This window comes from Nannospalax galili, unplaced genomic scaffold, assembly GCF_000622305.1.
Source record: "Nannospalax galili isolate Female #2095 unplaced genomic scaffold, S.galili_v1.0 scaffold135, whole genome shotgun sequence".
NCBI lineage: Eukaryota > Metazoa > Chordata > Mammalia > Rodentia > Spalacidae > Nannospalax > Nannospalax galili.
Genome location: NW_008338998.1, coordinates 3,161,537 through 3,180,842, shown reverse-complemented (window position 1 = coordinate 3,180,842; position 19,306 = coordinate 3,161,537). Strand labels below are relative to the sequence as shown.

At 39.5% G+C, this 19,306-nt stretch overlaps 1 protein-coding gene across 2 annotated transcripts in view; it reads left to right on the top strand.

Annotated features, from left to right (window-relative positions):
• Oca2 (OCA2 melanosomal transmembrane protein) overlaps positions 1-17,554 on the top strand; it is a 378,404-nt gene extending 360,850 nt beyond the window's left edge. For both annotated transcript variants that reach the window (XM_008833639.2, XM_008833638.2), the window contains exon 24: positions 17,150-17,554. In XM_008833639.2, coding sequence (XP_008831861.1) covers positions 17,150-17,234 — 85 coding nt within the window. In that variant the 3' untranslated portion in view covers positions 17,235-17,554. The remainder of the gene's footprint in view (positions 1-17,149) is intronic.
• The last annotated feature ends 1,752 nt before the right edge of the window (positions 17,555-19,306 follow it).

Sequence of the window (19,306 nt, the reverse complement as noted above, 5' to 3'; positions counted from 1 at the left end):
TTGATATGAAAGACTCCAATCTAAGGTTTCCAATTTCAAGTCCAATAGAGTTCCATGTATCTGCGACAGTTACAGAAGTCTTTTGGTGTCTGATACCAACCACCTGTTTGACCTTGGGCAGTCCTGTAACCTCATTTCTAAGGTGGGATGGTGATATCACCTATCATATAGAGTTACTGTGAAGATTAACTGTGTTAATACATGGGAATCTTAGAGCATGCTGAGGGTGTGTAGTCATGTACAGATGCCACTGGAGGTTGTAGTGATCAGGTGGGATTTCCTCTCCTTCCTATTAATATATTGTTAGTTGGAATTCAGAAAAAAAATCTCTGCTCTCATTTCCTAAAACTTATGACTTAATATGTATTCCAGAATTAGGCACCAAAGCATTGTTGAGAAAATGACCAATCATGAAAACTTAGATCAATTAACCACATTTGTGGAAATTAAGTAATTAATGTTCACAAATGTAGAACTAATATTCACAAATATTAGACTATATTGAATTGAAAAAACAAAATGTATCTGAGTAGAAGATCTGTTTTTTCTCCTTGCTCAAGCTACTTTATTTTCTATTTTAAAAAATTTCATTCATGGGGCTGGAGAGATGGCTCAGTGGTAAGAACACTGTTTGTCCTTGCAGAAGACCCGGGTTCGAATCCCAGCCCCTACATGGCAGATAACAACTGTCTTAACTCCAGTTTCAGGGGATCCGACAGCCTCTTCTGTCCTCCGCAGGCATTGCACGACATGGGTTCATTTACCTATATGCAGGCAATACATGCATACACATAAATAAAAATAAGAAGATATTATAAAAAATTCATTCTTAAGTATTGTATTCACATCATTTCCACCCATTCCAATCTCCCTCCAACTCTTCCCATGTTCCCCCTCCCCCCAATTCTGAACCTTTTCTTGGTTATTATTCTTGAATATACATACATGGCAGATAACATATAGATATATCTACAAATATATTTATAAATACATATGGATATATGTAAAAGTATACATATATATGCACTGAGTTCATTTATTGGCGCTCATATGTCCCTGTATTTAGGGCTGCTCAGTTTGTGTTAGATTACCTCTCATGGAGCTATTCCCTGAAGAAAACTGATTCTTTCTCCCTCAGTGTCCATTGGTTGCCTGTGGTTCTTCATCTTGAGCTTGGACTCCATAAATAGCTTTTGACATTGTGCAGATTTTGCTAAACTATACTGTGACTATTTCATTGGTGCAGCTTCCCTATCATGTGTAGAATGCATTAACTAGCAACAGGTGTCTTGTTCCTCAAGCTCTTACTATCCCCCTCCCCCATATGATGCTCCCTGAGCCTTAAGTGTAGAGGTTGCAGTGTAGATGTGTCGCTTACAGATGGGTACCTCACAGTCACTAATCCTCTGTATTTTAACCAGGTGAGGAACTCTGTAATAGTCTCCATCTGTTGAAAAAGAAGCTCCTTTGATGAGTGGTGAGAGGCGCACTTGTAAGGGTGGAATGGGAGCAGAGAATTCACAGTCTAGTCCTGGAGGGGGAAGATGATGACTAGAAGATCTATTTTAAATAATAATTTAACAAATACAACCTGATCTAAAAATCTCCAATTGAACTAATGAAAGCCAGAAAATGTGTTCTGATGTTTCTAAGAGTATTAAACTTTCTTATTTTCTTTGTTTTATATAGAGGTGGTAGGATCCTGGCTCATCAGTTTATCATATGTGTTTGAGACAGAATATTTATTATTTTTATTAAGATTTTAAATGTTGCTATTAGTAGACTTAAACAATTTTAAAAATTTTTATTTATTATTTTTATTTTATGTGTATGCGTGTATTGCCCGCGTGTAGGTAAGTGCACCCATGTCATGCAATGCCTGTGGAGGACAGAAGAGGCTGTCGGATCCCCTGGGAATGGAGTTACAGACAGTTGTTAGCTGCCATGTGGGTGCTGAGATTTGACCTGGGTCTTCTGCAAGAACAACCACTGTTCTTAACCCCTGAGCCATCTCTCCAGCCCCAGAATTAAACATGTTTAAATAATTAGACTAATAAAAGCAAATATATAAGGAAGTAAACAAAATGAAGAAAGCAAAAGAAAAATTAAAAAATATAGTGTAAACCAACATTATGTGAGGACAACCAAATATAGGATCAAAAAATGAAGAATCAAAATTTGGCACAAAAAAACAACTCATAGCTCAATTCTGCTTTTAAAAACGAGCTCAGAGGAATATGGAAGAGTTAAAAATAAAAGTAAAAATAAATTTTGATAATAAAATGGAACTGATACACTGAAAAGGTAGCAATATATATTTACATATAATAGAGCTAATGTTTGACATTTAACAGGGCAAAGTCAATGATATACTTTTAATTTCTAAGAACAAGGTGAAAGTATATAAATACAAACAGCTAGGCATAGCGGTGATTCATGTCTGTAATCCTGATACTTGGGAGGCTGATACAGGAGGATTGCCATGAATTTGAGGTTAGCCTGGGCTATCAAGTCCAGGAAGATGGACTCTGTCTATATGCATATGTATGTCTTTATGCACATGCACCTCATATCTGCCTAGAGCTATCATCTGTCTATGTTTGTACATATATATTTATCCAGAAAGAGAAATCAATAAAATTTTATCGCAGTGGAAAATTTTCATGTTATAGTGTCTCTGAAAAGTGTTAAACTTATAGTTTTTCCTATTTTCTGTTGAGCTTATGCCTTCTTAGCCAGGTATGGTAGTACTGACTTTTAATCCCAGCACTTGGAAGGCAGAAGCAGGTGGTTCTCTCTGAGTTTGAGGCCAGATTGGTCTACTGAGAGTTTCAAGCCAACCACACCTACATAGTGCATCCTTGTCCCAAACAAACTTTTTTTAAAAAATTATTTATTTAACAACCACATAATTAGAAGAAGCATTTCATTACAACAGCACTGACATATTCAATAACAATTTCCAGAGATAAGATGCTCCTCTTTCAAAATTGGCTGTAAATTTTTAGGTTTACAGTTGAATTAATACAGTTATACAATATTGTACTCAGTATAAACCCTATAAGACATAAAATTGAATGAGGTATTTTATCCTTTAAAAAAGATCTCCATTTCATTATTAAAGTATACTGTTTCATGCAGAAAAACTCATTTTTAATGCAACTAACACTTAGATGGTTGCACATGTGCCTCTAATTTCTATGTATCTGATTATTACTAGTCATAATCAGTTGCACTTGGATCCTTGACACCTGTGTATGTCTATAAAGTCATCGAGTAGATTTCAATGGTAATGTTTATCACCTCTACTAATTAACATGACATAAATTTTATGCTTCCTCCTCAAATATAATTCATTTTTTAAAATTTGTTGATTTTTTGTGTATATATCACACAGAACATCCCAAACAAACTTTTAAAAAGAACAATATGCTTTCTTTTCAAGAGTTCTTAAAACAGATACAAAAATTCATTGTATCTTGAACCATGAAGAAAATTTTAATGATTTAATAGCTGTGCGTTTTCAAGTCAGTCTGAGTTAAAAATAAAAGGAATGGGCTGGCTTGTAGTTCAGTGATAGAGTACTTACTAAACATGTATGAGGTGAGGTTCTGAATTCCATCTCTAGCACTAGAGAGAGAGAGAGAGAGAGAGAGAGAGAGAGAGAGAGAGGAGAGAGAGAGAACCAGCAGCAGTGAAAGTAATGACACTTGTGGTATCAACAGCATTTGTAGTAACTGCACTGTAAACAGTAATGTGTAACATTTCAAATACGTTTACAATGTACTAATATTACAAAGTTCACTGTTTTGCATGCCTTATTTTTTAGTTCCCAGAACTATGCTATCACATAGGCACATTGGGCTTAGAGCAGTTGGAGTCAAGATACACTGCAAACATGAATCACACAAGGCTTTGCCGTGCTGGCCCTGGAGGGTGGGCACGTGGCTCATTTTCATCTGAAGATAAGACTGAGATGAACCACACCCGTCTCTTCAGTCCTAAATCTGTGCTTAAAACTGGAAAGGAGCCTTGGGTATTTTTATCATTTTAAATTGAGGGAAAACATGCAGGCTGTCTTGTAAACCCAGTTTGTAACCATTTCTTTTTACTTTATTATGGTTCAGAAGCAATACTCAGAAGAAACTTCTAGAGTTAGAATTTTGATTCATGGTTGTGTTATGTGGTCTGATTGTTTCATGGTGCTGGGCAGGGCAGCTTTGCAGCTCTCCGGTGGCCCAACAGTAGGAAAGGAACACAGAAGTGTTCCCTCAGAGTGCACTGTTGCCAAGCCATGCTGTTAGAGAGGTTCGGCATATTCAGTGACTTTTCCAGTAATGGTGTTTTCAGCTTACCGTGGACTGATCAGGATGACCCCATAGCACATTGTACCAATCTGTAGGAATGAAGTAACAGGAAGCAAGACGGAAGTAGAAACACAATAGACAGGCACATGAGTTAGACTAGAAGCTGCAGAACTGAGAAGCATCTAGGTGATTTTATGGGGTAAATATTACTGTAGCATAGATGAAGATTTGTCATCAACCAATCAAGAGATTAGAAAACAAAAATTAAGAAAATTAAGCATTAAAAGGGGGACATGGATGCAGAGGTAAAGAGTAAAGTGGCAGTGCAATGTTTATATACGAGTTTTTATAAAACAGTTATTTGTCAAAAATGTTCATGAAATATTCTAGAGAGTGATAGAATAAGTGAATACCATCTTTGAGAATTCTGATGCCCATTCTTCTTTTCTTTGCTTATGAATTGCTACCCAGTGTCAAATACCAGCTTCAACTTTGTCTTGTTAAACATTCCCAGCTCTATTCAACCCACTGGCCTCAAGTGGAGCATCTCTGCTGAGGCCTGGGTCATGTCAGGGTCCTCGCCGGCACTGAGACTGTGCACTGAACTCACCGTGGTGTGGCAACTTTGGTTTTGTATTGGTCCTTTTCACTGTGAGCATCTTAAGGTGCTAAGTGCTATTGTTCTCCATCACCTACGCATCATCCCACACATTGTGCTGTGCAACTGAAGGCAGAGGGGTTTGAGGAGGACTGAAGTGGAGATAAGGATAATTTTCCATGATCAAGATCAATTAAGATCTAGTGGTATTAACCAAGAGAAGTTACCTGTGAAAAAAGCAACATTTCAGGTAGGAAAGAAGAAAGCACTTCGTGGACAAAGTTCTTGAAACCAAGCAGATGCAGTCCAAAATATGTTTAGCACATGAAAAAAGTGAGAAAGGAAGCTGTAACAATTAAAATCAACTTGTTGGGTTGAGATAACAAAAGTTGCTGCTGTTCAACTTGGATGATGATAATGTTCTTCAAAATGTCTAAAGAGGGAAGATCATATTCTTAATTCTGAAGGCAGGACTATGTTAGGAGGGTCTAGAAACTTCTACAAGAGACATTGAGCAGACTTTTGTGTGGGACCTAGACATGATGCTTAGGTGTATGCTGGGTTGGGTGACTCTGTTCATGTGCAGTGTGGATATTCAGTAGGTAATGATGTTTCCTCAACACAGGCATGTGTTTAAGGAAGTATGTGCAGGCTGGATGCAGGTCCCATGGAGGGAAGAGGGCAGATTCCCAGTCTTAGAGCCCTGTGACCTGCCAAGAGACCAGGCAGAATGTACACTGCACAGAGGAAGTGGGCTAAGGAGCACGGTGTAGATGTGTAGTGAAAAGGTATGGATCGCCTTTTTCTCAGAAAGAGGAAGAGTCAAAACGGGGCACATGGCATTCTCAGGTTCTTTTTTGTTGTTGTTGACTAAAGATGACAGATTCATTCATAAGGTTAAATGCATAAAGAAGCCCCCCCCCAACGCCCCAGATGATATTTTTCTCTGAAGGAATAAAGGCAAATATTATAATTTTAGCTTTGGGTACCCTTTCCTTTCCAATCTTGGCCTCTTCATTTTGGTATGCTGTTCCTTGCCATGATGTCTGAGTTTCTCTGTTCTGGTTTAACCTGTGAAATTATTGCTGGACTCTGGCTACAGCGCTTGGTGCCTGGGATGTGCTAAGATTCCTGAATCCCCCTGCTTACTCTGCATACACCTTCTCTCCTCTGAGGTCCACTAGGCTCCCCTCTTCCTGTCTACCTGCATTTCCCTTCCTCTGCTGGGAACACAGTGATGGGGCCCTATGTGCAGGAGATAAGATACCCTCTCCACCATCTCTCATGAAGATGATTAGAGAATGATCTCACCTCGTGAGGTAAAGTATGCAGTCTTTCAAATGAAGGCTGAAGATGAGAATGTGATCCCTGCCCTGAGACCCAGTGGGATCTGAGGACAGGCCACAGGGCTCGAGAGCTGATCTCAGGGGAGCCTTTGGCTACAGAAGAACAGTAACCTGTGTACTTGTGATTGGCAGAAGCAAACATCTTGTCTTGCCTGGACATGTGACTCAGTGGCAGAACACTTGCTCTGCATGTGCCAGGCCATGAGTTCAATCTCTAGAACGGGTGGAGGAAGAGGAAGAAGCAGGATTACCTCACCTTTACCTTTTGTAAGGTAAAAACAGCAAGTGGCTTTTTGAGAACTACAGATAGTTTTGGAAAAGAAATAAGAATATTTCCGTCTGCTAGAGACCAGTAGCAAACGTTTCCTGTTGGATATCAGGTCTGTGTTCAGCACATCAAACCCCGTGAAATCATCCCAGCCTTGCCCTGGGCAGCTGCTTCCCAGCATTCGGGAAGCCTGGGTCCTTTTGAGCACTGCATGCCAGTTCAGGCATATTTTTAACTTAAAACTAAATAGCGTGTGCACTGTATGTCTGTCTAGGCTTCATCTGAGTTTTTGCATCTTGATTTGTGCTTTGACATTCAGGTGTTATTGTCTTGTTTAATGCAGTATGATGTCAGGGTCAGAACAGTTTGAAAAGAATCCCATAGAGAAAGGAAAGCATAATAAGATGCTGGCTGCTGAGCAAATGTTCTTTCCCTAAGCCTTTTGGTAGAGAGGTATCACTTTTCTGAAGGCCTTAGGGAGAAAGACAAATGAATCCATTGAGAATTAGATGCTCCTGGTGACCTTGGACATGGAGTCCTCCTGGAAGGGACAGGAAATCATTACTTCTAGTCTTCAAATAAATCTGCTTGCTGCTGGCTCCTGACTGGGCAGGACATGGAACACTAAAACATCGATGGCCTTCCTCACTCCTGCTAGAGAAAGCGGCACACTGGCCCAAGTAAGACCACTCCAACTTTTGAAGTTTTTCAGGAACAGCTGCCTTCAGGCCTGGCTTTCTCTATTAAGCTGCTCTGGTGAATAGCTACAATAACCTCTGCTGTTATGTTGTACCTTACAACTCTGTCACTTGTCTGGACTCTAATATTAGTGGAAGGTTTTTTGTTTGTTTTCTTTTCCTTGCTTGACTTGGCAGATGTGCTGCCTGAATGCACCACACATCTGTTTCAGAGCCACATTTTCTGCAGTGATGTCACTCCGGGTATCTGAGAAGTGTGGTGGAGTCAACGCTCCCTTCAACCACATACAGTTGTGGACCTACAGGAGCAAAAGCTTCTGCAGGAGAGGGCCTTGCTGGAGTCTTGAAATGCAGCAAGTCCACACCAAGTATGTGGAGGCAGCAATTCCACACCCAGTTTTAAAGGTTAAGAATTTTAAAAATGACATAAAACATTCCTTTGAAATTTTTTGTTGACTGTATGGCAGAATAAAATTCTGGATATGTTGTTGAGGGATTAAATCCCTGACAAGCAGACAGAGCCACTGATGAGTAACAGATGGTAACTTTCCCCCTTCACCTGAGACAAACTGGGGGTTTTCCTGCTGCTGGCAGGGCTCTTCTGGTTGACTGGTCCAGACTAGTCTAGCCAAAGCAGGTCCTGAACATTTCTCAGCTCGGAACTGTGGCCTATCAGTCCTCTCTATATAAACTGGCCAATCCAAAATCAGGGGATGGGGACCTGCTCAATACAACCAAGAACAAAAAAGAGCTAGGAAGGACCTGCTTTGAATATTTTAGTTTCTAAAACTCCTCTCCAATTATGGACTCTCTCTCTCCCTCCCTCCCTCCCTCACCCCCTCTCCGTCATGCCCTACCCCTCCTCCCCCCATCCCTCTTTAAGTGTGTATATGTATGCGTTTCTTTACTTTTAATTAAGTTTGTTGCCTGCTGTGTCTGAGATTTTACCAACCTTTTAAATCTTTAATTGGTGAAGAAAACAAACCTGGTCAAGACCCCTCGATAGCAGCATTTTGTTAAATAAGGTAGATGATTAAACTTAACCTCACTTGTTTCCTTTTACTTTTTAAAGAAATCCCAATGCTATTTAAAATGCAAGATTATGCTAGTTTACATTTTCTGTTCCCCGAGTATCTGGACTTTTTTTTGCAATTTTCAGGTGTGCTGATGAGAACCCCTAAGCTTCTTCACCTTCCTGGAGCTTGCTGCTCTTAGGGGCAGCATGGGTTTCTGTAATAAGAAGTGTCACATGCTCTGTGGTCCCCAGGGTCTCTGTTGAAGCTTCTGGACTCTCCTCTGCTGCGTCAATGGTAGAGCAGCCACAGACAGAGAGAATGTGATGGGCAGGGATGCCTTCCCATGAAGCTATAAGACAGGCTGGGCCAGACTTGCCTTAGACCTGGAGTGTTTTGGCTCCTGGGTGGGTGAGGTTTAATATGAGTCCTATATACCATGCAAGCTGCTAAGGGAGAAAAATAAAATAGTCCAACCCCAGCTTTAAAGCCTAATAACTACAGCAATGACCAGCATAGCAAACTCTCAGTGCATTAGTGTCACTTTTATCTTGGCATAATCATCAGCTATCTAATTGGATTTAAAGCCCTCTCAATGGGAGGGAACTCATGTGGGCTCTGTAAACATAGTAAAATACATATAATTTAAAAAAATGGAATCAGGCCTTTGGTGTCATCAATAAGAACTCTTCACTAAACTATAGGCTCCAGAGATCTTATTTTAGACTTTCTTTACGTGTTTCATAATTTTGTTTTATAGTTACACCTATGATCCATTAAGTTTAGTGTCAAGCAGATGGTTGAGGTTGAAATTCGCATTCTGTACTTTGGATACCGTGCTGTTCCAGAAACATCTATTTAAATTCTAACTTACCTCCACTGTGTCTTTGTCAGAACTATACTAGGCACCTCTGTGTCAGGATTCATATGCTTGTCCTTGACCCAGGTTTCTATGCCTCTGCCAGTCCCATGCTGCCTGGATGACCAACTCCATAGAGTGGGCCTTCACATTGGACAGAAAACATTGTTTTTGATATTTTAGAGCCTGTTACTTTCCATATAAACTTTAGGATAAGTTTGCCTATATAAAGGAGAAATCTTGTTCTACTTTTGATGGGAATCACATTAAACATATAATGAATTTGGGACATACTGATATTTTGAAGATGCTCCCTTTGTGAATACTCTGTCTATGCACTTAACTTATCCTCTCTGGTGTTGTTCCTTTCCACTTTGTAATTTAGTGCATATAGATATTGTTAAGAATTATATTCATTTTACACAATACTGTGGTACATAAGGACATTTCAACAATTATATTTGCACATTGAACACATTCTTCACCACATATCCCCTTTCCTTTCCTTTCTCCCCTCCTGGGAGCCATCTCTCTAGCCTCAACATATTATATTTTATTTTCATTTAGTTATACATATATTAAACTTACCCTTATGAAGTATGTTATGCATATGGATTATTTTTAAGCATGTTGCCTGATTCCAAGCTGCTTAGATATACTACTACTTTTCCGTTGTTGACATCTAATTTAATTACATATGACCAAAAATTCTGTGTGACTGTGATTATTTTAAATCTGTAGAATTTTTTTTTTTTTATGGCTCAAAACATTTTCTATCTTGGTAAATGTTTTTTGGATGCTGAAAAGTATATGAAGCCTGATTTTACTGGATATGATGTACTATATACCAATAAGACCCAGATGGTGGATAATACTGCATGTTCCAGTCTTGCTGTATTTCTTTCTAGTTGTATTGTCAATGTGAAGGAAGGCTTAAATTATTCAAAAAGATAGAAACAGAGGGAGAACTCCCAAATTCATTCTATGAAGCCAGCATCACTCTAATACAAAAAACAAGTAAAAACACAACCAAAAAAGAAACCTTAGCCCCATATCCTTAATGAAAGTAGATGCAAAAATTCTCAACAAAATACTTGCAAACTGCATACAGATGCACGTCAAAAAGACCTTCCACCAGGACCAAGTATGCCTTATTCTAGAGATGCAAGGATGGTTCAATATATACAAGTCAATAAACATAAGTCATATAAATGGACTCAAAGACAAAAACAACATTTCCTTCTCAATAGATGCAGAACAGGCCTTAGACAAAATTCAACATGCATTCATGATAAAAGTCCTAAAGGGAGCATACCTCAACATAATGAAACAATACACAACAAACCCACAGCCAAAATCATTTTAAAAGGAAAAAAAACCCGGAAGCATTCCCATTAAAATCAGGAACCAGACAAGGATGCCCACTATCTCTACTCATTTTCAGTATAGTGCTTGAAACTCTTCCTAGAGCAATAAAGCAAGAGAAGGAAATTAAAGGAATACTAATTGGAAAAGAACCATCCTACCAAAAGCAATGCATTGATTCAATGAAATCTAAATTAAAATCCCCATGACATATTTCACAGAATTGGAAAAAAAAACACAAATTCATATGGAAGCACAGAAGACCAGGATAGCCAAAGCAACCTTGAGCACAAAGAGCAATGTTGGGGGGATTTCTGTACCAGATCTCAAACTATTCTTCAGAGCTATAGTCATAATAATAACATGGCACTGGCAAAAAAATAGACACAGAGATCAATGGAACATAATTGAAGACCCATGCGATTTCAGTTACCTGATATTTGGTAAAGGTGCCAAGAACACACAATGGAGGAAAGACAGCATCTTCAACAAATGGTGCTGGCAAAACTGGATCTCCACCTGTAGAAGAATGAAACTAGATTCTTATCTTTCACCTTGCACAAAAGTCAACTCCAAATGGATCAAAGACCTTAATGTGAAATTCGAAACTCTGAAACTGTTAGAGGAAAACATTGTCAGTACCCTACAAGATATAAGTATAGGAAAGGACCCCAGTTGCTCAGGATTTAAGGTCAACAATAAACAAATGGAAACTCATTAAACTAAAAAGCTTTTGTACAGCAAAAGAAACACCAAGGAAGTGAAGAGAAAACCCACAGAGTGGGAGAAAATCTTCACCAGTGACACATCTGACAGAGGTTTAACATCCAGAATATATAACGAACTCAAAATACAAAACCAAACAAAACCCCAAAAAAAAGAATCAAGAAAACAAATGACCCAATTAAAACACGGGCTAAAGATCTAAACAGAGAGTTCTCAAAAGAAATAAAAATGGCTAAGAAACATCTTAAAACGTGTTCAACATCATTAGTAATTATGGAAATGCAAATTAACACCACCTTAATAGTTCATCTTACCCCAGTCAGACTGGCTGAGATCAAGAGAACAAAGCTGGTGAGGATGTGGAGAAAGGGGAATGCTCATTCACTGCTGGTAGAATTGCAAACTCATGCAGCTCCTATGGACACAGGATTTGGAGCAATGGACCCGAGACTGATCTGTAAGCCACCTCCTCTGAAGGCTAGCTATCAGAGCTTTGGAGAGCACTATGCAAGCTGATAAGGGAGAATATAATTGATGGTTAGATCCCAGCTTTAAGATGTAATAACCACAACAATGAGTGGCATAGCAAACTGTATTGAGGCAGTAGTGGCACTTTTATCTTGGGGGCAATCAAGAGCTACCTAATTGGACTTAAAGTCCACTCAGTGGGAGGAAATTCATGTGTGGTAGTATAAACACAGCCAAATATACATAACTGGAGAGGTCACAGATCTTAGAGAAAACCCTAAGGCTTTCACATCCCTACACACATGTAATTTCTTAATATATGCTAAATATGGATCCTTATATTTACAGACAAGTATGCCAGTCACCACTCATCAAAGAAGCTTCTTTTGCAGCAGAGACTGTTACAGTGTTCCACAACTGGCCACACACTGAGATTGTCTGTGAATTGTCCAACTCTAAGTGACACGTCTACAATGGAACCTCTATACCTAAGGTTCATGGAACATAGAACAAAAGATGAAGAGAGCATTAATGCATCTTTCAACTCTCATCAATGAAGTTTCCTCATACAACAGAGGGCCAGGAATGCAAAAGGTCACAAATGGCCAAAACACAGAGAATAAGAGTCTGCAGAGTGTGGGTCCTTGGACAGGACTCCTATATTAAAATATCCCCACCCAGGGCTCAGGGACCATTGCAGAAGAGGGGTGGAAAGATTGTAAGAGCCATTGAGGAGGTACAGGCCCATTAGGAAACAGTCCTACCGGCACCTGGGACCCTTCTCATACAAACCTACTAAGATTACAGCCTGCTGTTCATTTCCACAGTTCTGACCCATGCAACCCTAAGCAGACAGAAACCCCACACAGAACTGTGGAAATGAACAGCAGGTTGTAATCTTAGTCGAAGAATTATTGGCAGCTGCTTACTGCTGAGTGAAGAAGAGCTGATGTCTTAAAGGGAGGGACTCTAGATAGGCTGATTAAATCCCAGTGGATGAACTTGTACTGAGGGACATCTGGGGACACTAACTTTACATGACAAGCCTTAACACAAATAACAGAATATAGTGTGTGTGGGGAGCTATGGAAAGGTGCCAAAGGGGAAGGGGGTATAAAGATGATTTTATGCATGAAATATACAAAAACTCAATAAAAATTAAAAAAATAAATCTGTAGATTTTTTTATGGCTCAGGACAGTCTCTATCTTTGTAAATGTTTTTTGGATGCTGAAAAGAACATGAAGCCCGATTTTACTGGATATGATGTCCTGTATACCAAGAAGACCCAGGTGGTGGATGATACTGCATGTTCCAGCCTTGCTGGATTTCTTTCTAGTTGTATTGTCAATGTGAAGGAAGGCTGTATTCATGTACAATTGTGTATTTGTCAATCTGGAATCTATGTGCACATTTGCCAGTTTCACCTGTTAGTTCTGCCAGTGTTTGTTTAATGTATTTTTCAGGCCTTCTGTTAGGCATATAGATGCTTAGGGTTACACTGGTCTCTTGGCAGATTAGTAGTTCTGTAAATATGCAATGTTCCTTTTTCCCCACAAAGTGAAGCTAAACCAGAAACAGTATGACTACTTGTAAGTATTAACATCAAGCATTTTATTTTCTTTGGAGTGACTTTAACTGGTGTTGAACTTTGAATTTCAGTTTCTGTGTATTCATTGTAAATTTTCTTTGCTCTGAATTATGCTTCATGTAATACAAATATCAATACAGCCACTCTTCCTTGTCTAATATTTTCATGGATTCTCTCATCATGTCATATTTTTAATCAATCCATGCCTATAGTTGAAGCGAATTTCATACAGATAGAATACAGGGCTGTATAAACTCCACTCTATAATCCCCCTTGTGTTTATTTCTTATTTTATGTGTATGAGTGTATTGCCTGCATATATGTAAGTACATCTGTGTCATGCAATGCCAATGGAGGCCAGAAGAGTGCATCGGATCCCCTGGAACTGGAGCCGTGGATTGTTAGCCACCATGTGAGGGAATCTAAACCTGGGTCCTGTGCAAGAGCAGTTGGTGTTCTGCTGAGCCATCTCTCCAGCCCCCCTAATCCTTGTTTAAACCAACATTTCATATTCAGCATAGTTAATGATACGCAATGCTCCTATGAGCTGTTTTATTTTTGCTTCTCTTAGTACCTCTGCTTCTTTTACTGCCTTCTGGTGAGTTCTGTATCACTTCTTGGAGCTTCATTTTGATATATCTTTAGTGTTTCTGGATACATTTCTTTGTATAGATTGCCAGTGACCAATATACACACAACACCTGCTACTGGCATTTCACTCAGTCAGGAGCATGTAGGACTCTTGCTTCCCTGAGGTCTTAGTGCTTGCCTATCTGCATCATAGTTGTCCTAAGTATTCCTATGCATTTTTATTATATAGCCCTCAGCTGTACACATGCCCTTGTATATTTATTGCATGTGTATTTTTCAGTAAGATTTTGAACTAATACATTTCCCTCTGGTTTTTCATATCACTATTTGTCTCTCCGAGCTTCTCTTGTATCACCCTCCTTACTCCCTCCCCAGTTAAATTAGCCACCTTTCCCTATTTCCTCCTGGATAACTTACCTGTCTCCTCTATCCCCCTCTCTTGAGCTCCTTCTTCACCTTTACCCCCATGGTTCCCTCCATTTGCCTGGCTCTTGTGGTTACATCAAGATTTATACTGATATCTAAGGATTTGGAGCTAAGATACACAAATGAGAGAGAAGATATGTTGCTTACTTTTGAGTCTGTTTCACTTCGCTTAGTATAACAGCTTCTAGTTCCATCCATTTACCTGAGAATTTCATGATTTCATTTTCTTTACCACTGAGTAGGTCTCCATTGTGTAAATGTCCCACATTTTCATTGTCCGTTCGTCAGCTGAGGAACATTTGGGTTGCTTTTATTTATTAGCTATTGTGAAAAAAGCAGCAACAAACATGGCTGTGCAAGTATCTCTGTAGTAGGATATGCCAAGGAATGATATGACCAGATTATGTGCTAGATTTATTTATTTTTATTTTTTATTTATTTATTTATTTTTGTCTTTTTGAGACAGGGTCTCCCTGTAGCTCCAACTGTCCTGGAACTCACTATGTAGACCCGGCTTGGCCTTGAACTCACAAAGATCCACCTGCCTCTGCCTCCCAAGTGCTGGGATTAAGGCATGCGCCACCACGCCCAGCCCTTATTTTTATTTTTTAAAAGAGTTTTCCATACTGATTCCCACAGTGGTTGTTTGTATTCCTTGAGAATCACATCAGACAAAGTCATAATATTTTATTTTTGTTTTCTTTTTCTGACAGTGCTGAAGATTGGACCCAGGGCTATATGCCTGGTAGACAAGTGTTCTACTACTGATTTTTACCACAGAGACATCTCTCCAGCCCCCTGCTTTTTAGCTTTTGTTGTTGTTTTAGTAGACACATAAAAGTGAACATATTTATGTGTTCGTGAATATATATTATATATATTATATATTAGTGTATCTACCACTTTAAGCACATGAACATTTAAACTCCTTTCTTCTAACTATTTTGAAACTTTTTTTTTTTTGCTTCAACTACCCAGCATCATTTGAAAACCAAAGAGAAGAAAGTTTATTGCCTTTATCAGCTTCTTGCTTTTCTCGTCCTTGGTGCTCAGGTCCTTTCTGACACCATCTTCCTTCTGTTTGAAGACCTTCCAGCAGCACACTTAAATCTGCTGCCCTTTTAGGTTTTCTTAATCTGTGAAGGATGTTTGTGATAGATATAGAAGTCTGGGTTGGTAGCACTTATCTTTCAGCAATTGAAAAATGTGCTATTTCTAGCCGACCTCTGTGGTTTCTGATGAGAAAATCACTATTTTTGCCTGTAGGTGCACTGTCATTTCTCACTCATGACTTTAAGGACTGTTATTGCCTTCAGAAATTTAATTTGTTCGCATGTATTTCAGTGAGCGGGGTCTCTCTTTTCTGGGACTCAGCACCTAAATCTTTAGAGTTACATCTTTTTGTCAAGTTTTAACCATTATTTGCCTGAATACTTTTTCCACTCCTTTCCTCTTTCTCCTTCCAGTGACAAGAGTTAGATCTTTTGTCATGTTGCAGCCTTGAGGGTTTGTGTTTTCATTTTTTCAGTCTAGTTTTTCTCTGACGTTCGTATGAGTGATTTTATATGTCCTGTTTTCTAAATGTCTTCACGTTCACAGAGTCTCTCCTTCAGTTATTGTGCCCATCCAGTTGAACTGCCATTGAGGCTGTTCTAATTATGTTCTGAAGTTTCCATTTGGTCATTTGATTCTTTTTTGAAGCTTTCTTTTTTCTCATTTGCTTCAAGTGTGTTTATCATTGTCGAATAGTTTTTTTTTTTTTTTTTTTTTTTTTTTTTTTTGATGGATGCTTTGAAATATCCGTCAGATGGTATCAGGGTCCACATCACCAGAATGGCATCTTTTAACATCCTGGTAGTCAGTACCATGCGGGTGTTGTATCTTCAGTTTGAGAAGGTCCTGACTGCACTGGTAGGAAAGATGTAGGCGTACTTGAACTCCAGGTTTCCTGCTGAACCCATGCTCCCACTGGGGGGCATTTGTCTGTTAAGCAGGGGTCATTTTGACTCCTGTGGGAATTCCACTAACCACCAGATGGAGAGTAGCATCGATTTTCTCTACTGGCCTGCCGAACACAGTTTTTGTGGGAACACAGTCTTACAGCAGCTAGAAGGTTCTTTCGATCTTGCTTCTTGCAATATTTCTCTGGAGTCAACCAACCAGAGGAGCCATAGACCTCTTTGTCATCAGATGGGGGTGAAAGTCCAGGTCCACCGTGCCCTCCACTGACTCCCTAGGTGGAGTTTGGCACAGTCTGGGGAGGTAGGAGTCCAGGTTCCCTCCGTGGTGCCTTGGCTAGTCTTTGTTGAGAGCTCACTGTGTGATCACACCCTGTTCCAAAGGATTTATAGGTGTGAACTCATGTGATCCTCATAACAACCTCCATAAATAGTTACATACCTACTCACACAGTTCACACCTCACCAAATGCAGGTGAAAACTCTGATGTCTGTTACCTTACGTGAGAGAAAGCCCTGACTCCCAGTCCTACATTTTAAGTCCCCCTGACTTAAGTGAGAGAGACTTCATGCGATTATGGAAATATCATTTACTTGGGAAAGCTCCATAGAATGATATTTGCTACTTGGCACAGCCAAGAAAACATCAAGAGATTTTGGGAGGGGTGAGGAGTGAGGGTAATGGTACTGGGGATTGAACCCAGATCCTCACACATGCTAGACAAGTGCTATTTCTACCTATGAGTTATGTATCCCTAACTCCAGAGATGGAAATAATGGCCTTGTACAAAAGATTCACACTCTGAATAAAAGATCAGCTCATCTCTACCTAAAGATCTTGGGGCAATATTCTTTTGTGATATATCATTATAAGGAGATAATAGCTCCTGGATTTCTCCAGACACCAGACACCATAACTATCTCTTTGTCTTTCAGGTTGGGTTTCCCAGTGATGGCTGTATCCTGCACCATTGGGATGTGCTATCTCCTTGTTGTTCATGTTGTGGTGGGATGGAATTAATAGCTGCCCATCATTTGAAGACTGAGGAAAACCTGCTCCATCAGCAAAATCAGTCAGAAGACCTCCCCAAGACCCTCTGGAAAGAAAAGAAACTCATTATGGCATACTCTGGAACAGAGCTCTGTCAGTAACAGTATTTATTGTTCAGGTGGATGATGGGAAATCATAGTGTCTTCTCCCTGAGGGCAAAAACATGAGAAATGCAAGTTAACTTATCAAGATTCCCCTACTAGAAAATATTTGTATTTTAAAAATACCTTTTGCAATTCTATATAAGACAAACCTACCCAAAATAGCTGTGCCTTTTAATTGTCACTTCTCCTAAGACTACTTACAATTTTTCTTTAGATAATTGCTTTTCACATTAAAATAATCAGAATTCAAATTGTATACTCCTTGAACATACACTACTGCTAAGGAGACATTTTGTGTATTTTAAAAATAAAGTGTTCCTTGGAAAGAGGTTTTGTAAATTATTCCTTTCTCAGGCTTTAGTAGTTTAGATTATGTCAAACTGCATTTTATCCACTTTTATTTTGCTCTGGAGTTTTAAAATTACTATTTAAAAGTCTAGAAATTTGACTTGCAGAAGACCGTAAGTCTCTTTAAAATAATATTTTACATATTTAACAGTCTAGAACAATAATTTTCCAGTTTGAAATGATGCATGCTATCTCCATGAATTACAGCAAAGCCTGATCAATATGCTCATCTCTTCTGTCCCTGTGGGATTCCAGCAGTTCGGCTGACAAAGATGTGGTTCTTTTGTGCAGTCCCCCATGTTGAGCAGGGATAATGGCAGCAAAAAGCCAGAGGGAGCCTGTGCCTCAGCTGAGGTCTGCCTGCTTTGTTTGTCAGGATGCTGGGTGTGCCTCAAAGGAAGAGGCACTCCTCAGCTCTCAGTCAATGTTAGATTCCATTAGATGAGGGTGTCCACCAGGGGCTCTGCTTAGATGAGCATCTAATTTAAAAAAGGCTTAAGGTGCTTAGAGCCCTAACAAGTGGAGTATGGGAGACCTTTTTAGTTTACTTTTTCCATTGCTGATGCCCTCAAGGCAGGTGTGGCTTTCCTATAAGTAAGAGTATGCATTTATGAAGTGGCATCTTGCTTCCTTATTACAAGACTGGCAGAGTTTATGAGAATATTTCTCCTCTTTGTACATGGCACCATTGGAGTTATAAGCCGTCTTTGACATCTTCAAAGCAGTGGTTGCATGCATCACATTTGGTGAAAACGTTTAGAAGCAGAACCTAATGGGACATGGTAGGTGATGGGGGAAACATTTTAAGAAGGGATTACCATATTTCTTGTGGGATGCCTGCTAGTTGTCTCTAGAGTAGGTTGCTATAAAAGAGCAGGGCTGGACCCTCCCTGCTCTTAGGCTTCTTGTCTCACCACGCGATTTCTTCTTGTTTGTACAAGCTCCAGATATGAGACTATCCACTTTACTAGGCTGGTCAGGGTGACCCTGTGGGCCTTATAAAGATGAAGAGACAAGTTGCTAGCACTGCAGTCACAGGGAACTGCATAGGGAGCCTGGATAGTTTCCATCTTGACTAAGATTTCCCTGACCTCAGCCTCTGTGCCCACTGGGAAAAAAGAACTTGGTTCTATTACTGCAGCCCCTACTATCATCATTACTTTCCAAAGCACAGCTGTAGTGGGGATTTCCATTGATGATGGTGTCCCTTCCAATCTATGGATGAAGGAAGTGACACTGAACTCTCTTAGAGATATGTGAGGGGTTGTACACAATCAGAAATTTTTGGTTCCTTTCTCCATGTGCCAAGGATTAGCTGACAGTTCACACTCTTCAGAGTGAACAACTCTTGTGTGTTCAAATCAGTGCATTAAATCTCAAATTCCAGTTGCATGTAGCCACCTCTGCCTTTAGTCCTTTCAAGCCTTGTTTCACCTATAGTATAACACTGTTTGATTCAACCCTTACTGCTCCACAGAGTAGTGGAATCATGTATCTTTTTCAATAGTCAGGTTAGTTTACTTACAAAGTAGACTTAATCCAGGATGTATTGGTATATGACAGAGTTATGGAGAGTATGAGGTATAGCAA